The sequence below is a fragment of the Oculina patagonica genome, chromosome 1 (genome assembly GCF_052425735.1).
Source record: "Oculina patagonica isolate OP01 chromosome 1, crgOcupat, whole genome shotgun sequence".
In the NCBI taxonomy this organism is placed as follows: domain Eukaryota; kingdom Metazoa; phylum Cnidaria; class Anthozoa; order Scleractinia; family Oculinidae; genus Oculina; species Oculina patagonica.
In genome coordinates, this window is record NC_135758.1 from 23,335,664 (window position 1) to 23,357,409 (window position 21,746).

At 40.4% G+C, this 21,746-nt stretch overlaps 1 protein-coding gene across 1 annotated transcript; it reads right to left on the reverse strand.

The window, feature by feature from the left end:
* Positions 1–1,082: 1,082 nt before the first annotated feature.
* On the reverse strand, positions 1,083–20,740 carry LOC144661666 (aldehyde dehydrogenase 1A1-like). Its single transcript, XM_078522476.1, has 12 exons — positions 20,592–20,740; positions 19,225–19,329; positions 18,093–18,233; positions 11,563–11,689; positions 10,035–10,225; positions 9,385–9,498; positions 8,774–9,061; positions 4,513–4,677; positions 3,423–3,580; positions 2,927–3,001; positions 2,205–2,244; positions 1,083–1,328 (listed from the first exon to the last, which is right to left on the reverse strand). The coding sequence occupies exons 1-12, from the start codon at positions 20,631–20,633 to the stop codon at positions 1,296–1,298; spliced, it is 1,479 nt and encodes a 492-aa protein (XP_078378602.1). The 5' UTR covers positions 20,634–20,740; the 3' UTR covers positions 1,083–1,295.
* Positions 20,741–21,746: the final 1,006 nt, after the last annotated feature.

Consider the following 21,746-nt stretch of genomic DNA (forward strand, 5'->3'; position numbering starts at 1 on the left):
CTATATCCTCGATGGGTGCCCCTGCTCTCAAAAGAGCATGTTGTGTATTAATTTTTTTTGTAGGTATAATTACACATTGATCTGTTTTCTTTTGGAGGATTTTAGCAATTCAAAAGTATAAAAGAATAATAGCAGGATTTTGGTCATGTTTCAGAAAAAAGAAGAAGAAGCTTTTAATATGTGCAGGAAAGCCATTTCAGCTGTTTGCATGCAGGTAATTTCTTTTTACCGGTCACAAGCACAGGTCACAGTGCTAGTACTATTTTAACAGGCTAAACATAGTGTTCTAGCCCACACTTGTTGGATAGTTGTTCAGGGCTTGAAGACTGTGTTTAGCCTGGCCTAATTAATAGTTATTACTAGCACTGCACAGTGACCTGTGCTTGTGACCTGTGGAATGTGGCCTTAAATCTGCCGGTTTCGTAAACGCAAGCTTATGCCAGGACAGAGATAACAGAACAGGATGAGGGTGATGAACTTATGTAAATTTTTATAGACAGGTTTAGTTGGGCAAATTGGTAACTGAGTAAGGTTAAGTCTGCTTCCAGCCTAGTGGCTGGAAGCAGACTTAACCTTACTCATCATTCCAGGGCTTACTTAAAAACCAAAGCCTTTCTCCTCTGCAAAGGCCTCTTTTATTTTTTGAACCTGGCTCGGAATGTTTTTTGCATTTCCCCCTCCACTGAAGGAGCCTCAGCAGAGGAGAGAGCTGTAAAAGGTCTATTGAGCCTTTCTCTGGAAGTTCAATTTTGTTTAATAGAGAGCTCTTTTAAGGTATCTCCAGTTTCAATGGCATGACTGGATGTATTTCTACGCCCCCAGAATGGAATGCTCGTCCACCACAGGGTTTAAGCCCAGTATAACTCTATTCATACCCCTGGGTGGAGGGAGGCTGGCACTGTGTAGAGAAGTGTCTTTCTCAAGAGCACAACACAGTGACCCCAGTCACTCTGGGTCACTCTATCCAGAGGTGCATGTCAAGCAAGATTCATTAGGCCACCATGCATGACTCCCATAGCTGGGTATGGTACAGACAACAGTCTTTACAGTGAAGGAATGACAATCAAAAACATGAAACCATAGTCTGTTATATTATAATTAATTTTAATAATTACTCATATATTAAAATAATTTGATCTCTCAGATGTTGCATGTTGAAGATATGCCACAGTACGCTTTAAATCAAAAATTGATTATTTATAGTCCCTTTCTGGATAATATTTTCTTAACTATGTATCTTTTGCTTCTATGCAGCTATGCAGTGTGATCGTAACTGCAGTTGGTGCTATGACACTTTAAGAGTTCTTTGTTGGGACTTTTGTTGTAACCTACAAGAAGACAGACAAGTTAAGTTAAGTACCATCAGCATGATCATGCAGGAGAATGTGCCTCATTATAATGGCATTTTTTTAAAAAAAAAAAGCTCATAGAATACACCCAACTTAAAGATGTTCCAGTACCCAGGCCAAGGAAGGGAGGACTCTCATATGAAAAGTGAGGGATGCCTAGTCCTCTCACTTTGGGGTGTAAATTTTGGGGTTTTGGTCTCAATTATTAGCGTGTTCCGAGCAAAATGCCAATATTTTGAGCCATCAAGGTCTTGTTTAGGGTTGCACCTGAAGAAATATACAAATATAAGTTCTATTTTTAGTATTGTGGTATCTTTTAGGGTTCAAAGAAAGCTTGAGCCACGCCCAGTTGGTCTCTTGTAAGGGTTCTTTTCAAAATTTCAGAGGAGCATTCCCACCCCTTTCATATGGGATTCTACACCCCCCCCCCCCCCACCAGAACTCAGGACCTCTTGAATATAAGTCCAGTGCCATTAGACACTTAACCATGCCATGTGGTTAAAAAATTTTCCATAAATAAATAATTTATGTCTATTTGGCAAGGGTGTGGTGTAAGAAAGTTTAACGGACGTTTTAGATCATATGTCACCCCTATATTGAAACTACTGTGATTACTTTGAAAAAATATTTTTTACCAACAACTGAAAAAGGCAATAAATAACAGTCTAACACAATCAGTCTTAGTACAGTACTTTGTAAAATTGTATCTATTCTGTACCATACATGTTAAAAAAGAACAATTAAATGTAACTAGGGTTGTGGGTTGAAATCTAGCAGAGATAAAACATGATAATTAAAAATTGGATAACTACTATCAATGGCATACGTTTATTGTCAATTAATATTACCGCTTACCGTTTTCACCTCCAGGTATGGCAGTAAGCCATATTCACCCCTGAAAAACAAAATAATGTAATTTTTGTGTTAATCATTATTAATTTTATCCAGAATGCTAATTAATGACGATGTTTAACTCTTAAGAACTAAGTGTATAAAAATAACTACATGTAAATTTAAATAATTTTTTAAAAAATTGTTGGAAAATGAATTTTTTTCAGGCTTGATATAAAGATGATATATAACTTTCTTTTTTTTCCTTTTCACAACAGTTCACATTACATATTTCCTCATTTGTAATAATAATAATAATAATAATAATAATAATAATAATAATAATAATAAAAATAATAATAAAAATAATAATAATATCACCACCCTCCCTCTAATATAGAAATTTACAACATACTGGGATTACAATGACTCAAGGTCTGACACCCTGGATATTAACACTGTAAATAAACCAAATTGAGAGCACTTAGATTGTGTTCAGTGTACTTGATGTGATTATGACTAAATGGGATATAATAAAATAAATATTCATTGCATGACTTCCAGGGAGCCATATTTCAAACAATATCCCCCTTCAATTAGTTGCCTTCCTTTCCCCTCGTATTATCTTCCCTTTTTGGAGCAAAAAAAACACTGAAATAATCGCCCCCAGTAATTATTTAAGGGAATAACTAAAGGTAATTTTATATTATTTATCTTACATGTTCCTTATCATAAAATAATGTTACCATTCTCTTCCACATCCAGACATTTTGAAGCCTCCGAAAGGTGCCTGAGGGATTCCAGCCATAAAACAGTTGACCCTGAACAAAATAATTTACATCAAATGTAAGGTAATCAGAAAGAATTATTTTGCAACATCAGACAATGTTACTACACCTTTTCATTTTTTTGCACTAACTCTCTATCCCTATATACCGTAAAATTCCGGTTTCCCCCCCTTTCCCCCTCCCTCCTTCCCCCCCCCCCCCCCCCCCCCCCTAATTTATTATAAGTTTTGGAAAGACAGAAATTTAAATAAATGAACTGCATTATTTTGTTAATTCTTTAGAGGAAAGCATGTGACAAAGTTTGACTGCAAAAATTAACATTATTTTGCAACAAAATAATTATAAAGATATGACACTACAATGTTTACTCTAATAATGTCATAATAAATTATCATCATAATAAATTATTATATCATATCATTAAGGATGCTGCAATATCATTATTGTTACTAACCAAACTGTCCCCGCTAGCAGACTGTGAGAAATGGTGTTTGCCTTGTCAATGTCCTTTGTAAATACTGCTGCTGCAAGGCCATAGGTTGTCTCATTTGCTCTCTTGATAACCTCGTTTATATCACTGAATTTGATTATCTGCTGAACTGGGCCAAAAATCTTTAATGAAAAAAAAAGAATAGTTTAAATCATTGTAATTCATGAATTGTTCACTTGCATCTTTATTCAGTTTCTATTTTGATAAATAAAACGAAAACAATTTCTCCCCCTAGGCATACATGTCACCTTCTAGTAGGGGTGAGGCTTGCGTATCTTATTGATCCCAAGAGCTATGCTGCCTGGGGCTTTTGCCCCTGCTAGTTCAGCCATGCTTGACTGGTCAAGGGAGAGAGACCTGACAAAGAATCAGGCCCTTAGCCTTTCATGTTGGCAGTTGGGCATCAGATAGAGCCAATCACCCCACCCTGTAAAAATATTAATGGCAATTAGAGAATTCCCTACGAGGCCCCAACAACAATTAACCCATCTTTGAGCAAAAGGGGACACCAGAACAGCACCCATGTATGATGCCTGGATGTGAAAGCCAGCTGAAAACATTCTGGCCCAACATTTTACTGGGGCACAAGGAAAAAACTTCACATAGGAGACCTTTAGTTGGGCTCTGGAGGGTAAATGCAGGAGAGAGAGACCAAGGTTAACATGATCGAAGGTCTGCTGCAGCAGAATTGAAAGGAAGATTGGGCCCCGCCTAGAGTGAAGCACCAAAAGTTCATCCAGACAGTGGTGTAGTTAAGTTTTTACATTGTTCACGTGTTACATTGAAGATATCACCCAGGTGTTACAAAAATCCGGGGTTATCAACATGGCCCTTAATAACAGCCCTGCAAGATGAAGTACACATACCAAAGGGTGCGGGGCAGGGGGGGTATGGGGAGCTATATGTGCAAGGTGGGGTAAAAAGGCCTTTATAAAGTAGGTAATTAAAGCAGAATGATTATATGTGCAGGACACTTGCTCTTTCGATAATATTCTCAGATACAGTCAACTCTCTCTATAGTGAAAAACTAAGAACAAGTGAACAAGACAAGCACCTCTTCTTTGGCAATCCTCATGTCATCTTTGACATCTGAAAAAACAGTAGGTTGTACAAAATAACCCTTGTCTCCATGCCGAGCGCCGCCACACTCCAGCTTTGCTCCTTCCTTTTTTCCACTCTCAATCAACTCAAGGATTTTTTTAAACTGTTCATCATCTATCTGTAAGCAAAACAGATAGCCAGTCATTACATTTACACACTTCACAATAACCCTTGTAAAAATTTTACCGCGATCGCGCCGCGATTGCCGCGATCGCGCCGCGAATGTCGCGATCGCGCCGCGACTGACGCGATCGCGCCGCGATTTGTTGTCATCGCGACGCGATCGTGCGTGACGCGATTGTAAATGAACGCGAACGCGCCGCGATAGTGACGCGATTGTAAATGAACGCGAACGCGCCGCGATAGTTGCGATCGCGCCGCGAATGTCGCGATCGCGCCGCGATTGCCGCGATAGTCGCGATCGCGGCGTGATGAGTGCGATCGCGGCGCGATTGATTACCACCGCACCGCGATTTGGGGGGCTGGAATAAATCTCGGGAAGTGTTCCCGGCGAGAACTCACTTCTCGATCACCGGGAGAAAGTCAATATGCTTTGAAACTCTCACAAATCATGCTGTGGTCGTAACGCAAATCATGACTTGTATTGATGAAATAAACTTTAAGTACTAATCAAAGTAGTTATAAAACTAGTTTGATTTAAAATGTCGAAAAACATTTTATTACGTGACGGTGAGCCGTGAGGACGTGATTCCCACGAGAAAAGTTTTATTTAGTTTTAGTCTAGACGAACTGGCGCGACAAAGCGGCGCGTGATAATGAGTAAAGATAAATTAAAAGATAAGAATTTTTATTTCTTAACAGTCCGTTTTTTAATCTTTTCAAACACTTTGTTTCTTTCTTTTCTTATCTTTGAGGAACCTTAATACCTTTGAGCAATCCAATGACAAATTTCTGTCGGCCATTTTCTTCAAATGCAAATACAATCAGGATGCGCTGCAATTGCGTTTTTTGCATTGAAAAATCCTCTATATGGCATTTAATTTAATTGTGGCTCCGAAGAGGCTGTCAGAATGAGCTTTTTTTAGAGCTTTATATAGATCTTTATCCACGATCGTAGACCACACACATCGAAGTCCTTTCCCGCCTTTTGCCGCAAGGTGTCGTGAACTGAGCGTTACGATTGGCTGAGTTAGGTCACGTAGTGCATAGTAGGGACCTTAAGATACGAGGACGGGAAGGCCAGGACGGCGACGGCAGTGGCCGCGGGAAATTCACGCGGGTCCCGTCATGTCGCTAAAGATAAAATGCTTAAGATGTGTATTTTCGTACAAGACGGCGACGTCAATAATTTGAGCTTTATAAAAGCACTTTACAAAACTAATCCTTTCGAGTTGGTAGAAATCATTTCCTATCAAACTTAGACGATTATGAACGGAAAACGCTGAATTTGTTCTTCTTGATTTATATAAAGCAAACACCTAAGTATTTAATAAAGGATTCAACATTTCCGTATGAATAAACTAACACGAAAACACTGCACGAAACGATCTGGCCTGGTTCAGATGAGTGACCTAGAAAAAAGGGTACAATCACATTCTCAAAGAAGCAGTGGCTTTCCTTTTTTCACCAGAGCGTCAAAAATCCTGTCGACAATCCTAACTTCGTGCAAATGTTGCATCTGTAATTGTATTTAACAAGAATTTGTAATAAACAAACACAACATCAAGTTCCGGCCGGGTATTCACAACTAAAGATCGATTTTTTTACTGGTGTACATTTATTAAATTTGCTCGACAGATGCTTTCAGTGCACTCGTTCATACATAATTTTCTCAACTGTACTTACACTGATTAATTTTCTTTGCAGGTTTCCTTTTCCGCTTGATCACTCGCGATACCGGCGTGATAGCGACTGAAACTCAAATGAACAGACGAAGAATATTTTCACATTTTGTCGAAATTCAACGTATTTCTACGCTACAATCACGAAAAATGCGAACTTAATAAACATTCTCGTCGGTATAACCGAAAATAACGTCGATTAAAACATTTTCGGAGCTAAAACAAGCGTAATATACTCACGTTCTCGATACGACGGCAAATCGGGTGAAATGCCGTCCTCGACGAGAAGAGGACGGCCGGGAGATGAGTCGAGAGGTCTCGTGCGCATGCCTGATTGTCTAAATTTACTTCCGGTAGCCGTCCTAGCTCGTCCCGTCCTGGTATCTTAAGGTCCCCAGTACACGCAATCGCTACGCCATCCCAAGCAGAAGAGAAATTTTATTTCGAGAAAGTTGGTATGTTTTCTCTTCACAATCAGGACTGGAAAAATGTGTTCTTTATTAGCTGCTTCTGTTAATAACAAGAGTTTAGAAGCGACCTAACTTGAGGGAAAAGGGTCTCTGTGAAAACTGCTAGAATTTGTTTTGTTAATTCGAGCGATAGTTTATTATAATTTCAACAGCTAGCGCTTCGTCGCTTCGTCATGGACTTTGTTGACTGAACTACAGCTAAACTGTGAATATGAAAAAAAATGCAAAACTCGAACAGTGGAAAGAGGAAAACATTTTGACGGTAAGGACCATTCAATGCAAAGTTGTACCTGTTGATGCTTGGGACTTAAATGTTGTATTAAAAGCTTCGGGGAAAAGAAAGCGCATCTTCGACGGTTCGGCTTCTTCGCAGATGTGAGAGATAGTTCGCTCGTTTGGTGGATCACATCATTGCATCTTCTTTCGCTTGAGCACGAGTAAAAGGTTAGTTGTCGTTATGTATGTGTTGTTCACATTTTACAGAAGAACTGTTCACTTATTTGCTTGTAAACTAAAGACTCAATCACGCTCTCCGGCTTTGCGAAATTTAATTGTGTTCGGCAGCGAAACTGGCCGTCTTTTTCTGTAAGCTTCTGTAAATAAATGATGTTGTTTCGATACAGTCTGTGTGTTTGTTTTGTCGGTATGCAAAACGCCAAGATAATTGTTTTTAAATTTATAGATTTAGGCGCGATCGCGGCGCGATTCAAGCCAAATCGCGGCGCGATTCCCGACCCATCCCGAGAATCGCGGCGGCCAAAAACGCGGCGCGAATCGCGGCACGAATCGCGGCGCGATCCAAGCCGATCGCGGCGCGATCGCGCCAATCGCGGCGGCCAAAAACGCGGCGCGAATCGCGGCGCGAATCGCGGCGCGAATCGCGGCGCGAATCGCGGCGCGAATTGCGGCGCGAATCGCGGCGCGATCGCGCCAATCGCGGCGGCCAAAAACGCGCCGCGATTCGCGGCGCGAATCGCGGCGCGTTCGCGGCGCGATCGCGGTAAAATTTTTACAAGGGAAAGTAAGAAGAAAGTATCCTCACTGTTGTCAAAGGAATGTTCATATCTGATACATCAATTTTGAAATCTTGCAATTTAAATTTATGTTCGCATTAAATGACAACAGTAGCTGGAAAAATGCATCAAAACAATTGAATAAAACATGGACATGCAACTGCATTTTATCACTTCCCATTGCATACGTTTGCATATGATAAAAAAGGCATAGCCACTGTGGCCAAATTATTAGCGCACTGGACTCAAGTTCTCCTGGTTTGAGCCCTGGCTTTTTAATTCAGCCTACAAATGCTATTGCTGGTTTCTAAGTACAAGAAAGTATAGCGTCACCTCCTAAAAGTTGCAAGTACAGTAAACACCCGCGTGTAAGAACCTAGTGGTTTAAGAACCTGCTGGCAGAAATTTGCCATTTTAATACCCCAAAATATAAGAACCTGTTTAGCCAAGCAAATTTCAGCAGGTTCTTTTATGTGGGTTATAGAAAATTTTTATGAACATTTTTAACAGAACATCCCAAACTGTATTTACAAGTAAAGAAAAGACAGATTCGCATAGACTGTAATTGCCTTCTTTAATTTGGACCTTGCATGAGGCTTGAAGCAATACAGTTATGAATAAATGCTGCATAATGAAGGACCAAACTCATTTTTTTTCTTCTCGTACAATCAAAACTATGGCTCCTCCTTAGAAATTAAGAACCTTATTAAGAACCTACTTAGCCTAAATTACCAATAACTACCCCCAAATACAAGAACCTATTTTGCCAAACTTAGAAAATTGTAGGTTCTTACACGCGGGTGTTTACTGTACCCTCAGCTCCAAAAGTACCAAACAGCAAAACGCTAGTTTAAATCCTAAAGTAATGACGGTCCTTACTTTTTAGAACGTAATAAATAAATTATTAATGGTATGTTTTAATGCCACACCTGTGGTCCTTGTTCAACTCCATCACCAAATGGATCCCCAACTGTACGCTTTTTTGCTCTTTCCACACTCTTTTTTACGAACTCATCATAAATGGTGTCTTGTACAAAAGTACGACTGCCAGCATTACAACACTGTCCTTGGTTGAAGAACAAGGCACGATGGGCAAGCTGTACTGCTTCGTCCATATCAGTGTCGGCGAAAACAATGACAGGGCTCTTTCCTCCAAGTTCCAGTGTCACACGTTTCAGGTTAGACTTGGCCGCTGCTGCTTGGATAATCTTCCCAACCTTAAAAGTAGATATAACATTACAAAGAAAAACTTAATTTAGTGCCCTAGCTAGGCATGCAATGTATGTTGATCGAAGTCTATAGCTGCAATTAGCCTTATAAAGGCATTATTGGGGAGGGGAGAGGGAATTTGACAAAACTTTATACAGAAAGGTTCCACCCCAATTCAAGGTCCAACTCTTAGCCTTATATTTTTGACAGAAAAAGTAATCTCATACAAAAAAGGCCGCAACAGGCTGGGGTGTGACATAGTGACTGTTCAATAGATACACTTATCAGTGTTATTTCCTTTGTTTAAGCAATAAATGGAAGATCTGACTACCTCAGTTGATCCAGTGAATGACACTTTGTTGACATCCATGTGCTCAGATATTGCGGCTCCTGCTGTGGGACCATAACCAGAGATGATATTTACTACACCAGGAGGAAAGCCAGCCTGAAATTAATTAAATGACAATGGTGACTTGACAACGGAAGGTTTTTTGGTTTGAATCCTCCCTCTTCTATGGAAATTCCAGTTAAGCCCCATACTTTCCTTCAATTGAAAATGTTTGGCTGTTGAGACCCCACCAGGCTTTTAGCCAGGAATTAAAAAAGTGGGAGTCCAAAATTATTATAAGGCCTGACTTTGTCCCCATAGGAGGGCCTGAGGAGCATGCATGGTGTATTTCTGCAGCTATGAGTGCAAAGGTATCAAAGGTTTCCAAATTTGCTTAAAAAACCTCTGTATACAGTTATTCATATTAATTTTCTCTGAAATAGGACTCCTGGACTCCCACCTGGCTAAAAGCCTGGACCCCACCCCTTCAGAAATTCCAGTGACCTTCCATAGGGTGGGTATGGATACTTCCTAAGACTGTGTCATCTTTGAAATTTTTCTTATAGATCTTCAATAATCTAATTTGCAAAAATCTTTGGTATATAAGATCCTTATCACTTAGGTCAAAGGACTCATTGATCTTTTTGTTTTACCTCTTTCAACAGAGATCCTAGATAAAGAGCTGTTAATGGAGTTTGCTCAGCTGGTTTAAGTACAACAACATTGCCGCAAGCCAGGGCTGGAGCAAGCTTCAAGCTGCACAGGGCAAGAGGGAAGTTCCATGGAGTAATGGCTCCAACTATACCAACAGGCTCATGTCTGGTGTACACAAACAAAGGGCCATCTGCAAAAAGAGAAGTAAAACTGAGATATTAACAGCACAGCTGGGGTTACAGTGGAAATAATCTAGCTTCATCATTGGTGTGCAAATTGTACGCAAAAGGCTATGTAACAGTAGCCCTCTGCACAGATGTACTGTACTAGATGTATAGCCATTGGCATGGTTGACATGCCTGTGATGGTAAGGTTAAGTCTGCATTGGGCCACAGTGTCCCACATAGGTGCTGAAACGTATCCCAGTTTCTGTTTGATCAAGTCACTAGGAGTTTATCTCTACTCCTTCTGGATGGGATTGTAATCCATTACAGGGTATAGCCCACAGCATTAATTTGAGGTGGCAGTGTAACAGTTTCCAGCACTTTTTAGCACTTTATATCTTGATGGATTATTACCATCAAGTGGTATTGTTGAGCCCTGTACCCGCTTATGCCGCCTTATGCACCACCAGGAGGTGCTGCAATGATGATGATGATGATGATGATGATGATGATGATGATGATGATGATGTACCCACTTATACACCTGGTTTATAGAGAGAGGCACTTGAGAGTAAAGTGTCTTGTCCAAGAACACAACAGAGTGACCCTAACCAGGGATCAAATCTGGACCCCTGAAGTAGATCCAGAGTCTAGTGCACTAGCCATTTTGCCACAATCTCTCCCTAAGTAAACAACATACTAGGAGCTAGCTGCTCTGTAGCTGGAGACTGAGGCATTTGTTTGGCATTAGCGTGGCATTGGCATGGCATGGCATGGTGGCATTTATTAGCATTCTTTGGTGGCTTGGCGGCTGTCCTGTGCTTGGGCATTTTGGCCTGTCTTTGCCCCACTGTTCTAGGTGTGCCACAGGGCCACAGGGCTAGGCTCATGGAACTCACAGTAAGCAGTTTGTGGTCACGTTTGTATGCGTGCGTGTTACATGTGCTCATAGTTCTACTGTGCATAGTGCACAAGGCGTTCCTTGTTCAGCATTTTTCGCCTCCCCCACACCCCCTTAATTTTATTTATATATTTTTTTAGTTATGTTGATTTATTTAGTAATGTATTTATTTAGCTTTCCACTAAACTCCTAGTTCAGTGTGACAGGTGCTGGGCTGGGCTGGGCTGGCGGGCAGGGCTCGTGGCTGGAGTGTGGCTAGGGCAGGCTTTTCGGCTGTTCTTGCGACCTGGCAGCTCCAGCGCCCAGGTTCCTAGCTAGGCACTCAACCTCCATTTATGACTTAGGCATTAATAATATATTTATTGCATTTTTTCCTTTGCTCTTGCCTCTGATTCTACCTAAGTGTGGCACAGGTCAGATAGTGTGAAACATTTTCTGCTCAGTTGATTTACATGTACTAACCAGAAGAGATGGTCTTTCCTGTTATCTTGTCAGCCCAGCCAGCATAGTATCTAAAGCATTTTGCTGATATATGAATATCACCCACAGCATCAGAAAATATTTTTCCATTGTCCAATGTCTCCAGGGACTATCAGTTGGGTTTTGAAAGGAAAATGCACTAATTAATTAGCAAAACAATAACATAATGCTGCAGCCTACTTTCTCCTTTCAGTAGAAGAAGGACATGGTATTAAAGTGCCTATGAAGTAAAAAATAACTTTGCTCAATTTGCTTGTTTATGTCTAAGTTAGCACGAATACGCGTGTTTAAGATATCAAAAGCGCTTTTTTCTAGTATTTTTTGAGCCTCGAAGTTTGGATTTCGCAATTTGAAGTGGGCCCTTTTCGCGCGCGGCCAAACGCTCCGGTTTCACCGGAAATGACGTACTTAGTGGTTCTAAAGACACCAGGATTATGGCGTAAAGAGAGCAAAGAGGGCTGGCGAAAGCTATATTTCGGCTTTTGAGTCAAACAAAGGCAATTGCACAAACGAAACTGCATCAAATACACTTATTTCCTTTGGTGAAGCTTCGCAGAGTAAATGGAAGCGAAATTTCAATGTGTATAGTAAAGCTATTCGTTCTGATGAAAACGCAAGAAGAAACGAATTCTGTTCCGTCGGCAGTTCGAGGATCGCTGTTCTCAGCAAAAGCTCTTCCTTGCCACAAATGAAACGATAAACTCATGAAGCGAAGAGGAAATTTATCAAAAGAGTTATCTCTGTAAAGGATATGGTGGTCTCTCTATATCATTCTGCCCTGACTAGCCGAAGAAAGATTTAGCAGTCGCGCCAGGAGTTTACAATGTTACACAGCTGGGTACAGTATACGTGTTATTCTTTTATTATGAGACTTTGTTCCTCAAAATTTAATTTGTATGGTTAGTAGATCGTAAGTTATCATTCGTAAGGTAGCAGTCGTTTCCTTTCCCAAACACTTGAAACGATCGATCGCCAGACGCAAACGAATGCATCTGTGAAAGAAGCAAAAATATGGAATGTAAATTCGACTTGAGTGCCCGGTTAGAAATGCTTGTTTGTTTTCAAGTAGCGCTCTTCGAATGTTGTCATTCACGTCTGCATTTCCGGTAGTATTCTATGGCGAATGCACTTTTAAACAATACACTGAGATCGGCACTTAGATAACGGCTTTTTTCGTAGTTTCGTTTGTCAGTACATACGAGCTATTTAAGAAGCCAAATGGTTGGTCAGAGAGCATAACTTACTTACAGACCTGGAGGAAGCCACTAACCCAGTGTCATAACGGCTGCCTTTGGATTAGAACATAACTACTACCTACCTGAAGGTAGCCACTAACCCAATGACTTAATGGCTACCTTTGGGTAAGCATAATAACACAGGATCGCTAGGTAGCCGTTATCCACATGACTTAACGGCTTCTTTTGGGTAAGAATAATTACACAAGATCTCTAGGTAGCCGTTATCCACTTGACTTAACGGCTTCTTTTGGGTAAGAATAATAACACAAGATCTCTGGGTAGCCGTTATCGACATGACTTAACGGCTACTTTTGGGTAGGAAAAAACACAGAAGCTCTAGGTAGCCATTATCCACTTGACTTAACGGCTACTTTTGGGTCAGTATAATAACACAAGATCTCTAGGTAGCCATTATCCACATGACTTAACGGCTTCTTTTGGGTCAAAATAATGAAACAAGATCTCTAGATAGCCGTTATCGATATGACTTAACGGCTACTTTTGGGTAAGTGAAATAACACAAGATCTCTAGGTAGCCGTTATCCACATGACTTAACGGCTTCTTTTGGGTCAGCATAATGAAACAAGATCTCTAGATAGCCGTTATCGATATGACTTAACGGCTACTTTTGGGTAAGTAAAATAACACAAGATCTCTAGGTAGCCGTTATCCACATGACTTAACGGCTACCATTGGGTAAGTAAAATAAAACAAGACCTCTAGGTAGCCGTTAGCCACTTGACTTAACGGCTACGTTTGCGTAAGTAGAATAACACAAGATCTCTGGGTAGCCGTTATCGACATCACTTCACGGCTACTTTTGGGTCACTATAATGAGACAGGATCTCTAGGTAGCCGTTATCAGTCAAATAAAAACCATTTTTTAAAAGAAATAGGGGCTGAACCGTTAGAGATTTTCTTTCCTAAATTACAAAAGAAAAGCCCTGAAAAAAGTTGGCTGGGTGTCCGTTGTTATTGATTAGAGATAAGTTCACAACAGTTGAAGATTGAAGAAGATCTTAGACTTAAAGCAGACTTAAAAGAAGCCTTAAACGGAAATTCTTTTTCTTTTCGACAGTTATACCTGCAGCCGAATGCGTGTAACCGTGCAGCGGACCACTTAAAAGAGGGGGGTATATAAGTTCGCGGACTGACGGATTTCGCCTTAAAAAGCGGAGTTTTGTAGGCGGAATTGTCGCCATAACAAGCAATGAAACGAAAATTATTAAGAAGGTGACCTAAAACAACATCTAGTGTCGCGTTGCAGTGAAACTATACCACACAAAGTTTTCAAGTAATGCGGATTCGGATTTGAACGAAAATAGTGGTGGATTGAGGGATTTGGCCAAAAAGTAGCACGGATCGGCGGATTTGTCAACCCCTATTCACTCCCCCCTTAAAACAATCAGCAGTCTGTTTTGTCAACAACAACAACCTTTAATGTACTCTTGCACTTACACGAAAATATTTCAGTATTTGTCAAGGAGCGGTCATTAATTATTGGGGGGGGGGGCAAATTTGAGGGGAGGGCTAAGATTTTTTGGGCTCCCATTTGGGAAGGGTCGCAAATTTCTGGGCTACAATTTGGGATAGGGTCACAATGTTTGAGCCCACTTCTTCAAAAATTTACCGGCCCTCCCTCCAAGTAATTAATGACCGCCTATCATATTTTGTTGATTATCACGATACATGACGCAATGGTGAAAAGTACCTGTCTGGTACCTAATGTTATTTTTTTTTATGTTATTTCCTTGTTGAATATTTGTTATCGTCGGCTGCAATCTGACTTAATTGATATTTTATCATTGCCATCTTCGCTGCTTTGATGTTATCAAAAATACCGCAGAGGTTATGCAATCAATCAGAGCAATATTTCTCAATTGCCTTCGTAGCCCATACTTTACGGAACGATCGGCACCAGCGGAGAACAATAGATCTGATGATTCTTTTCTGATGATTTATTTCTTGCAGAGAAATATAAACTATTCCTTGCAACGGCACGCCAAAGGACTAATTAGTTTCGAATCTCGTCAGACAGAACGCAAAATAAACATTGAGACAATTTCCCAAGTGCGAACCATCGCAGAAGAGATAAAGATCTACAGGCCTGTAAGCGCTTGACTGTTTTCTTTCACGTTATCTTTTTTCAGCTCAGTTTTGGTAACCAAAAACGTTTGAAAGTTAAGTCCAGCATGAAAATCCATTATTTCGCTCTAGAGTTAATTGAATACATAGATCTCCGAAATGTTTATTTTTCCTTTAATTTCCAGTTTTTCTCTCGCCGTACGGTTAATGGACACTTTCAACATCTTGCAACATCAGCTTCGACATTGATCATTATCTCGGCGTTATCAGAAAGGTACATGACGTACCATGTCCGGCTGTAACAATTTTAGTTAACGTATAGACAGAAATGTTTTAGGATTATTCTAAATGCTAATCAACTAATTTTAAGAACAATGCTGGAAGATTATAAATTTAGTTTAAAATAAAAAAACGTTAGTTCCATATTAAAAATGGTTTCTACTGGTTAAAGAGGTAGAAAAAGTGTTACGTCATGTAAACCTTTTTTCTCACAGTGTTAGGTAATGTTAATGTCGTTTTTCGCTCGGTTTCACAACTTCCTTCATACCAGATTGTGCAAACGGAACGGTGACGTTAACGCCTTGTTACTGCTTTAGGGTATAAGTACAACTGTCTTTGCCTGTGCCGGTCTATTCGCCTGTGTGTGCGTGACCCAAAAGAAGCGGTTAAGTCATGTGGATAACGGCTACTTAGAGCTCCTGTGTTATTATACTGACCCAAAAGAAGCCGTTAAGTCATGTGGATAACGGCTACCTAGAGATCTTGTGTAATTTTACTGACCCAAAAGAAGCCGTTAAGTCATGTGGATAACAGCTACCTAGAGATCTTGTGTAATTATTCTTACCAAAAAATAGCCGTTAAGTCATGTGGATAATGGCTACCTAGAGATCTTGTGTTGTTATACTGATCCAAAAATAGCCGTTAAGTCATATCGATTACGGCTACCTTGTGATCCTGTGTTATCATACTGACCCAAAGGTAGCCGTTGAGTCCTGTGGATAACGGCTACCTAGCGATCCTGTATCATTAAACTTACCTAAAACTAGCCGTTAAGTCATGTGGATAACGGCTACCTAGCGATCCTGTTTTATTATACTGACCCAAAACTAGCCATTAAGTCCTGTGGATAACGGCTAGCTAGCGATCCTGTTTTCTTATACTGACCCAAAACTAGCCATTAAGTCCTGTGGATAACGGCTACCTAGCGATCCTGTTTTATTATTCCTACCCAAAAATAGCCGTTAAGTCATGTGGATAACGGCTACCTAGCGATCCTGTGTCATTAAACTTACCTAAAACTAGCCGTTAAGTCATGTGGATAACGGCTACCTAGCGATCCTGTTTTATTATTCTTACCCAAAAATAGCCGTTAAGTCATGTGGATAACGGCTACCTAGCGATCCTGTGTCATTATACTTACCTAAAACTAGCCGTTAAGTCATGTGGATAACGGCTACCTAGCGATCCTGTGTCATTATACTTACCTAAAACTAGCCGTTAAGTCATGTGGATAACGGCTACCTAGCGATCCTGTGTCATTATACTTACCTAAAACTAGCCGTTAAGTCATGTGGATAACGGCTACCTAGCGATCCTATATCATTATCGTGACCCAAAAATAGCCGTTAAGTAATATAGATTATGGCGATCTTGTGATTCTGTACTAATATTGTGACCAAAAAGTAGCCATTAAGTAATGAGGATAACGGCTGCGTCGAGGTCGGTATATTAGTAAAATGTATATTCACCGAAAAGGAAAACGGCTTCCAAAAATTTGCGTATATAGACGAAAGAAATAACGAATTTTGTGAATATCATAATTCCCCGGATAAAGAAGTCGACGGTTGAAAATATACCGTAGAGCTAACGAACCATTAAGAGCCAACAACTGCAGTTCTGTTTATTCTTGAAGAGGAAATTTTTGGTTTCGTTCAAGTCAAAAAGTGCTAATCTTGAGTTTGAAGAAGTGTTATCTTGCCGTGTTGTCAAGTTTAATTATGTCACTCTCACGCTTCGGAGAAATATGTCAGTCCACTGTACTTTCCCACACAAGAACACAATCAAAATGAAAGCGAGCAACTGATCGCTACTTGTATTAAAATCACCAAATCGTTATATAATACCGTACCGTACCGTAACCTGAATTCACACATTCGACAAGCAAGCAACCTCGGCGCGGCAAGCAGCGCTCGTGTCAATTCCAAAGCACATTGCGACACTGCGAAACCACTCACAAAATCAAAGCCCGTCGATGTATGTGCTTTTGGAAACAATAAAAATTCTAGTTATTCATTTTTTATAGGGAATTTCTCATTTGAATCTGCTTCGCCGAACTTCGATCGTCCTCGTCGACCAGCGCTTTGTGTGAAAGAGCGCTTGATCGGCTTGCGGCGGTTGGACAGGTCCAACTAGCTACTTCAGTCCATTTAGTGTCACGATATTTCGTTGTGCGATTCATTTATGCTAGAAACCCGCTCTGCCAAGTTCGCAGATGGCAACATATCGTTCTTGTCGGACAAGATTTCGATTTATCAACGAAAAAGCAGCAACAATCTCAGGTGAAGTAGTGAACTTCACTGTGTACCGAACAAAATCTAAGTGTAAACTGATCCGTGGAACCACTAACTACGTCATTCGAGCCAAATTCGTGTCCAGTCTCCGGACCCACTGTTTTGTCTTACCGAGGGCACTTTAGGCGGCAAAAATTCCGATTTCTCTCTCTTTGACATTATTCTTTTTTTAACTTTTCGGAAAGTATAGACATAATAAGCTACCAAAAAAAGCAAAAAAGTTTTTTATATAGCATGCCAACACAAAGTTATGCAATGCTATAGCTGTATGATAAATCTGAGTGTTTTATTAAAAACATCACTTCAAGACACTAACAACAGTGTTGGAACAACAACAATAACAACAACAGAAACACATATAATCTGAAACAAAAGTTACAATCAATAGCTAATTAGGGCTGACGTAAACAGTTTTTCAAACCATGAGAATTAATTACTAGCCACTGCCAATTTCATGTCTTACAACTTGTTGGTTACATAAAAATCAGACTTTCGTAGTACGTATACTAGGCAAATTGATCTTGCTATAGCTCTAAATATCAAGTCTCTCAGTACTTTTTGCCTGCCTACCAAAGTTGCTATAAATAACTGACTATGTCAGCATTATTTCACACTCACAGCCAGATAGTCCAAATCTCGTTCAATGAGATCAGCTACTTTGTACAGCAGTTTGCCTCTCTGAGAAGCATCCATGGTCCTCCAAGGACTCCCCAGTTTAAAAGCTTCACTAGCTGCCTTGACAGCTTTGTCTACATCGGCCTGAAACAGGAATATGAAAATCATTACAGATTCCTGTATTCTAGTATTAAACCAAATAATAAGGAAGACCTCAACTGTTACTGCCTAATGCTAGCGCTAGCTATATATCAGTTTATAGTTGGGTTCTTGTAGAGTGGCAGATCTACAGGCTTTAATCCTGGCTGGAGTCACTTTAAAATGAACAAGAGTTCTGTGATGGTTCTGGGGTGGGGAGGAGCCATGGGGACTGCCTCCTGCCTCCTGTCCTCCCTTCAATATATTTGTTTTCAGGGCTCTCCCTGATTGGAGCAAGAAAGGACCCAGCCACAACTAGTCCTCCCCCTCTCATTTTGAACAATGAAGTGTCCATCTCACTTTACCCTCCTTCAAATGCTATTTACATTGCATTCATGGCTCCAACGGAACATGTTTAATCCCTAGCCATTCCGGCAGTCAGTTGAAATGATATATAACTCTTTGCTAAAGAGAGAGATCATATGTAGGAAACTTTTCTCGGGTCAGTGTGTACACATGTAGGTAAAAAGTCTGCATACAAGCCTAGTGTTCCACCAGGCTGGAGCTTATCCCAGTTTCAGTAGCACGAAGCGACTAGGAGTATTCTACTCCCCTGCCCCCTGGATGGGATGCTAGTCCATCCCAGGGTTACCCACCAGGATTAAAATGGCCGGTACCCATTTATACACCTGGGTGGAGAGAGGCACTATGAGAGTAAAGTTTTTTGCTCAAGAACACAATACAGTGTGCCAGCCAGCTCTTGAACCCAGACCATTCAATCCAGAGTCCAACGCACTAACCAGTACACATGTTAAGAAGTGTGTTGGAATTACAGCAATGATTCAAAAATTTGTTTCGGTGAAAATTTTGTGGGAGTGACTAGAAGTTAGCCAATAAATTACCATTAGTGCTTGTAGCTACAAATGCTCAGATTACACACAAAGTAGAATGGTTATTATGCAGCACTACTAACATTTTAACGGCTATGTTTACTCACTTTGTCACCTTCTGCCACATCACAAATTTTTTCCTCGGTCACTGGATTAATGGTAGGAAATGTTTTTCCACTGACAGAGTCCACATATTCATTATTGATAAACAGCTGAAAAAGAAGGGCAAACAAAAAAAAATAAAAACTTAATAATTTTTTTATCTAATAATATTATTATTATGGCTTGTGGTAGGAGATAATGCATCGATCACCTTAAATCCTAGTACTTAATCTTACATTTAGTTGTATTCCAGTGTTAAGGTGTCAAGTAAATAAAAATTTAAAATTGACATTAACAATATTTTTGTCTTTATCTGATCAGTGTCACTTATTATGCACCTGTCAATGTTAAGCCCCAGGGTGGGGGAGGGGGCGGGCAACCCATGGGAATTTGACATCGTGAAGCTCTCATAGGGTAGGGATTTTGACATCTAAAATGGTCCGCTGGGTTAGAAATTAAGAGGAGATATGTGAAATTTGACATTCACTAGGTGCCCAGGGGTGGGGAATTTGACTCTGGCTTCCATGAAAATGTCAAAATCCCCTGTGTCTGCCCCCCCCCCCCCCCCCACCCCACCCTGGGGCTTAACATTGACAGGTGCATTACTTGTCAATAAAAGAATTAAGAACTAAAAAAAAATAGGTAAAAGATGTTGACAGAACTACACACCCCAAAATGGATTCCTGTACAATTTTTGGTCCCCTGCCCCCATGTCATTTTTATAACATATACATAAGACCCCAACCTCCCCACCAACCACCCCACCCCCCTAGCACTAACACCACCACGTTTTTGGAAATTTAACTAAGGGTGAGGATCTAAAGAATTTTTTTGACACAGGATTGTCACGTGATTTTATTATCGGGTCGCGTTTGCGTGATCCGTCGTTATGAACTTGCATACCTGCCAACAGTGCAGTGCACAGAAAAAATAAAATTTAATAAATGGAAAACGAAGACAAAATCAGGAGACTGTATGTGGGAGCTAGATATTTATCATACACTCCGAGCAAACCTTTCTTTTTGCAGGAGAAGGGCTAATCGATCGGTTAATAAGTGTTTTGACAACAGAAACCGACGTCGACGTCGACGTCGACGCCCTCGTTAAACAAGTTTCTTTCAACCTTTCAAAACAACTGACATCAAAATTCCCAGATCTATAAAGTCAATAAATGTTACAAGATTTAATAAGACAATTCCGCACCATTAAAATTTCTCTTAGACGATCTTGTACCACGGTCCTTTCTCAAAGAACTCTTGATAAAATGAATGCACTAGCTAATCCCTTGCGCGTGACTAACTAGTTAGTGAGAGGGTTAGTTTATAGTCACCCTAAAATGTACCTATGTACCAAATGCAAAGCAGTGGCTTACCTTTGTGAACTTGATTTCCGGATTCCTTATGGCTTTAGACATTTTGGACAATTGAATTTCGAAAGTTAGTCTGGTTTATTAAGGAAAACAAGCAAAAATCGCAGCGACTTCAGGGAAAGAGTGTGAGCACTTGAATCTCCACTGCTCGAGAGAACTGTGCCAGTCGGCGCGAACAAATATATAGCCCCTGCGTGTGACCCCGGACGGACGATAGGAGATTGAAGCTAAAGACACGTGTCTGTGCAAACACAAGATTGCGTGACGAGCCCTTACCCAAAAAGTTTCTGCATAATGACGCGAGGGAATCGCATGATAATATACCTATTTAACTAAAGCCTGGGGAAATTGCTCATAGGAAATGTGCTGTCTGGCTTGTCTCCAAGCTACAGCTACAGAATTTACAGATCTTTCACAGGCTCGGACGGACGGTGGCAACCAGTTGACAGGTTGATAGACATTTTTGGTGCCGTCACGCGATCTTCCTTCCTAAGATTATGTGACGAAACAAAAGATGTCTCTCTGGAGAGAGACAGTCAGCACATCCTTTTGCGTTATAGAAGGAAAATAAAATATAAAATCGAATTTCTGTTTAATGAATTGAAATTGGCTTAGTCGAGTTTGACTAGTTTGTCTGCAAGCAAAGCACATTTTTATTAATAAAACCTTAGGAAAATTTGTAAATATGTACAGAGTCTTTTAATAATACAACAAAGAACAAATAGTTTTTCGGGAATTTAAGAATTGCAAATGGCTTATTTTTCTCACACTCGCGTTCACCGATTTCACCGCAATCTGGGATAAGACCAAGCATTTTCTACCTTATAACAAAAGATTTATGTTACCGGCAGTAACGGGCCAGTGGGGGTAACCTAAATGTCTACATTTTGCACGGTCTTTAAATCGGCTTTAAATTTCGTTTCGTTTGCATGAGACTTTTGCAACATAAGGCAGCAAAGAAACGACCCAAATCCTGCCAGTATTTTGTCAGTTTTCAATGGATAACTCTTTTACTTTAAGTCAGGAGTCCATTATTTAAGTCCTTTTCTACGGTACTCCCCCCTCCTCCACCCACCACTTGCCCTTTGGTGCCCGGGGCCGGTTGTCCAACGGAATGCAGATCTCGCTATGTTGTTGTTCTTTCGGAACACGTACGCA

Bases quoted from the DNA above. Each gene is read 5' to 3' on its own strand.
- LOC144661666 (XM_078522476.1), bottom strand. From the start codon at position 20,633: ATGTCTAAAGCCATAAGGAATCCGGAAATCAAGTTCACAAAG. The intron at 10,226-11,562 runs GTTAGTACATGT...CTCTTTTTGCAG, and splicing joins AGGAAAGACCATCTCTTCTG to ATGGCCCTTTGTTTGTGTAC. The intron at 1,329-2,204 runs GTAAGCGGTAAT...GTCTTCTTGTAG, and splicing joins CATACCTGGAGGTGAAAACG to GTTACAACAAAAGTCCCAAC.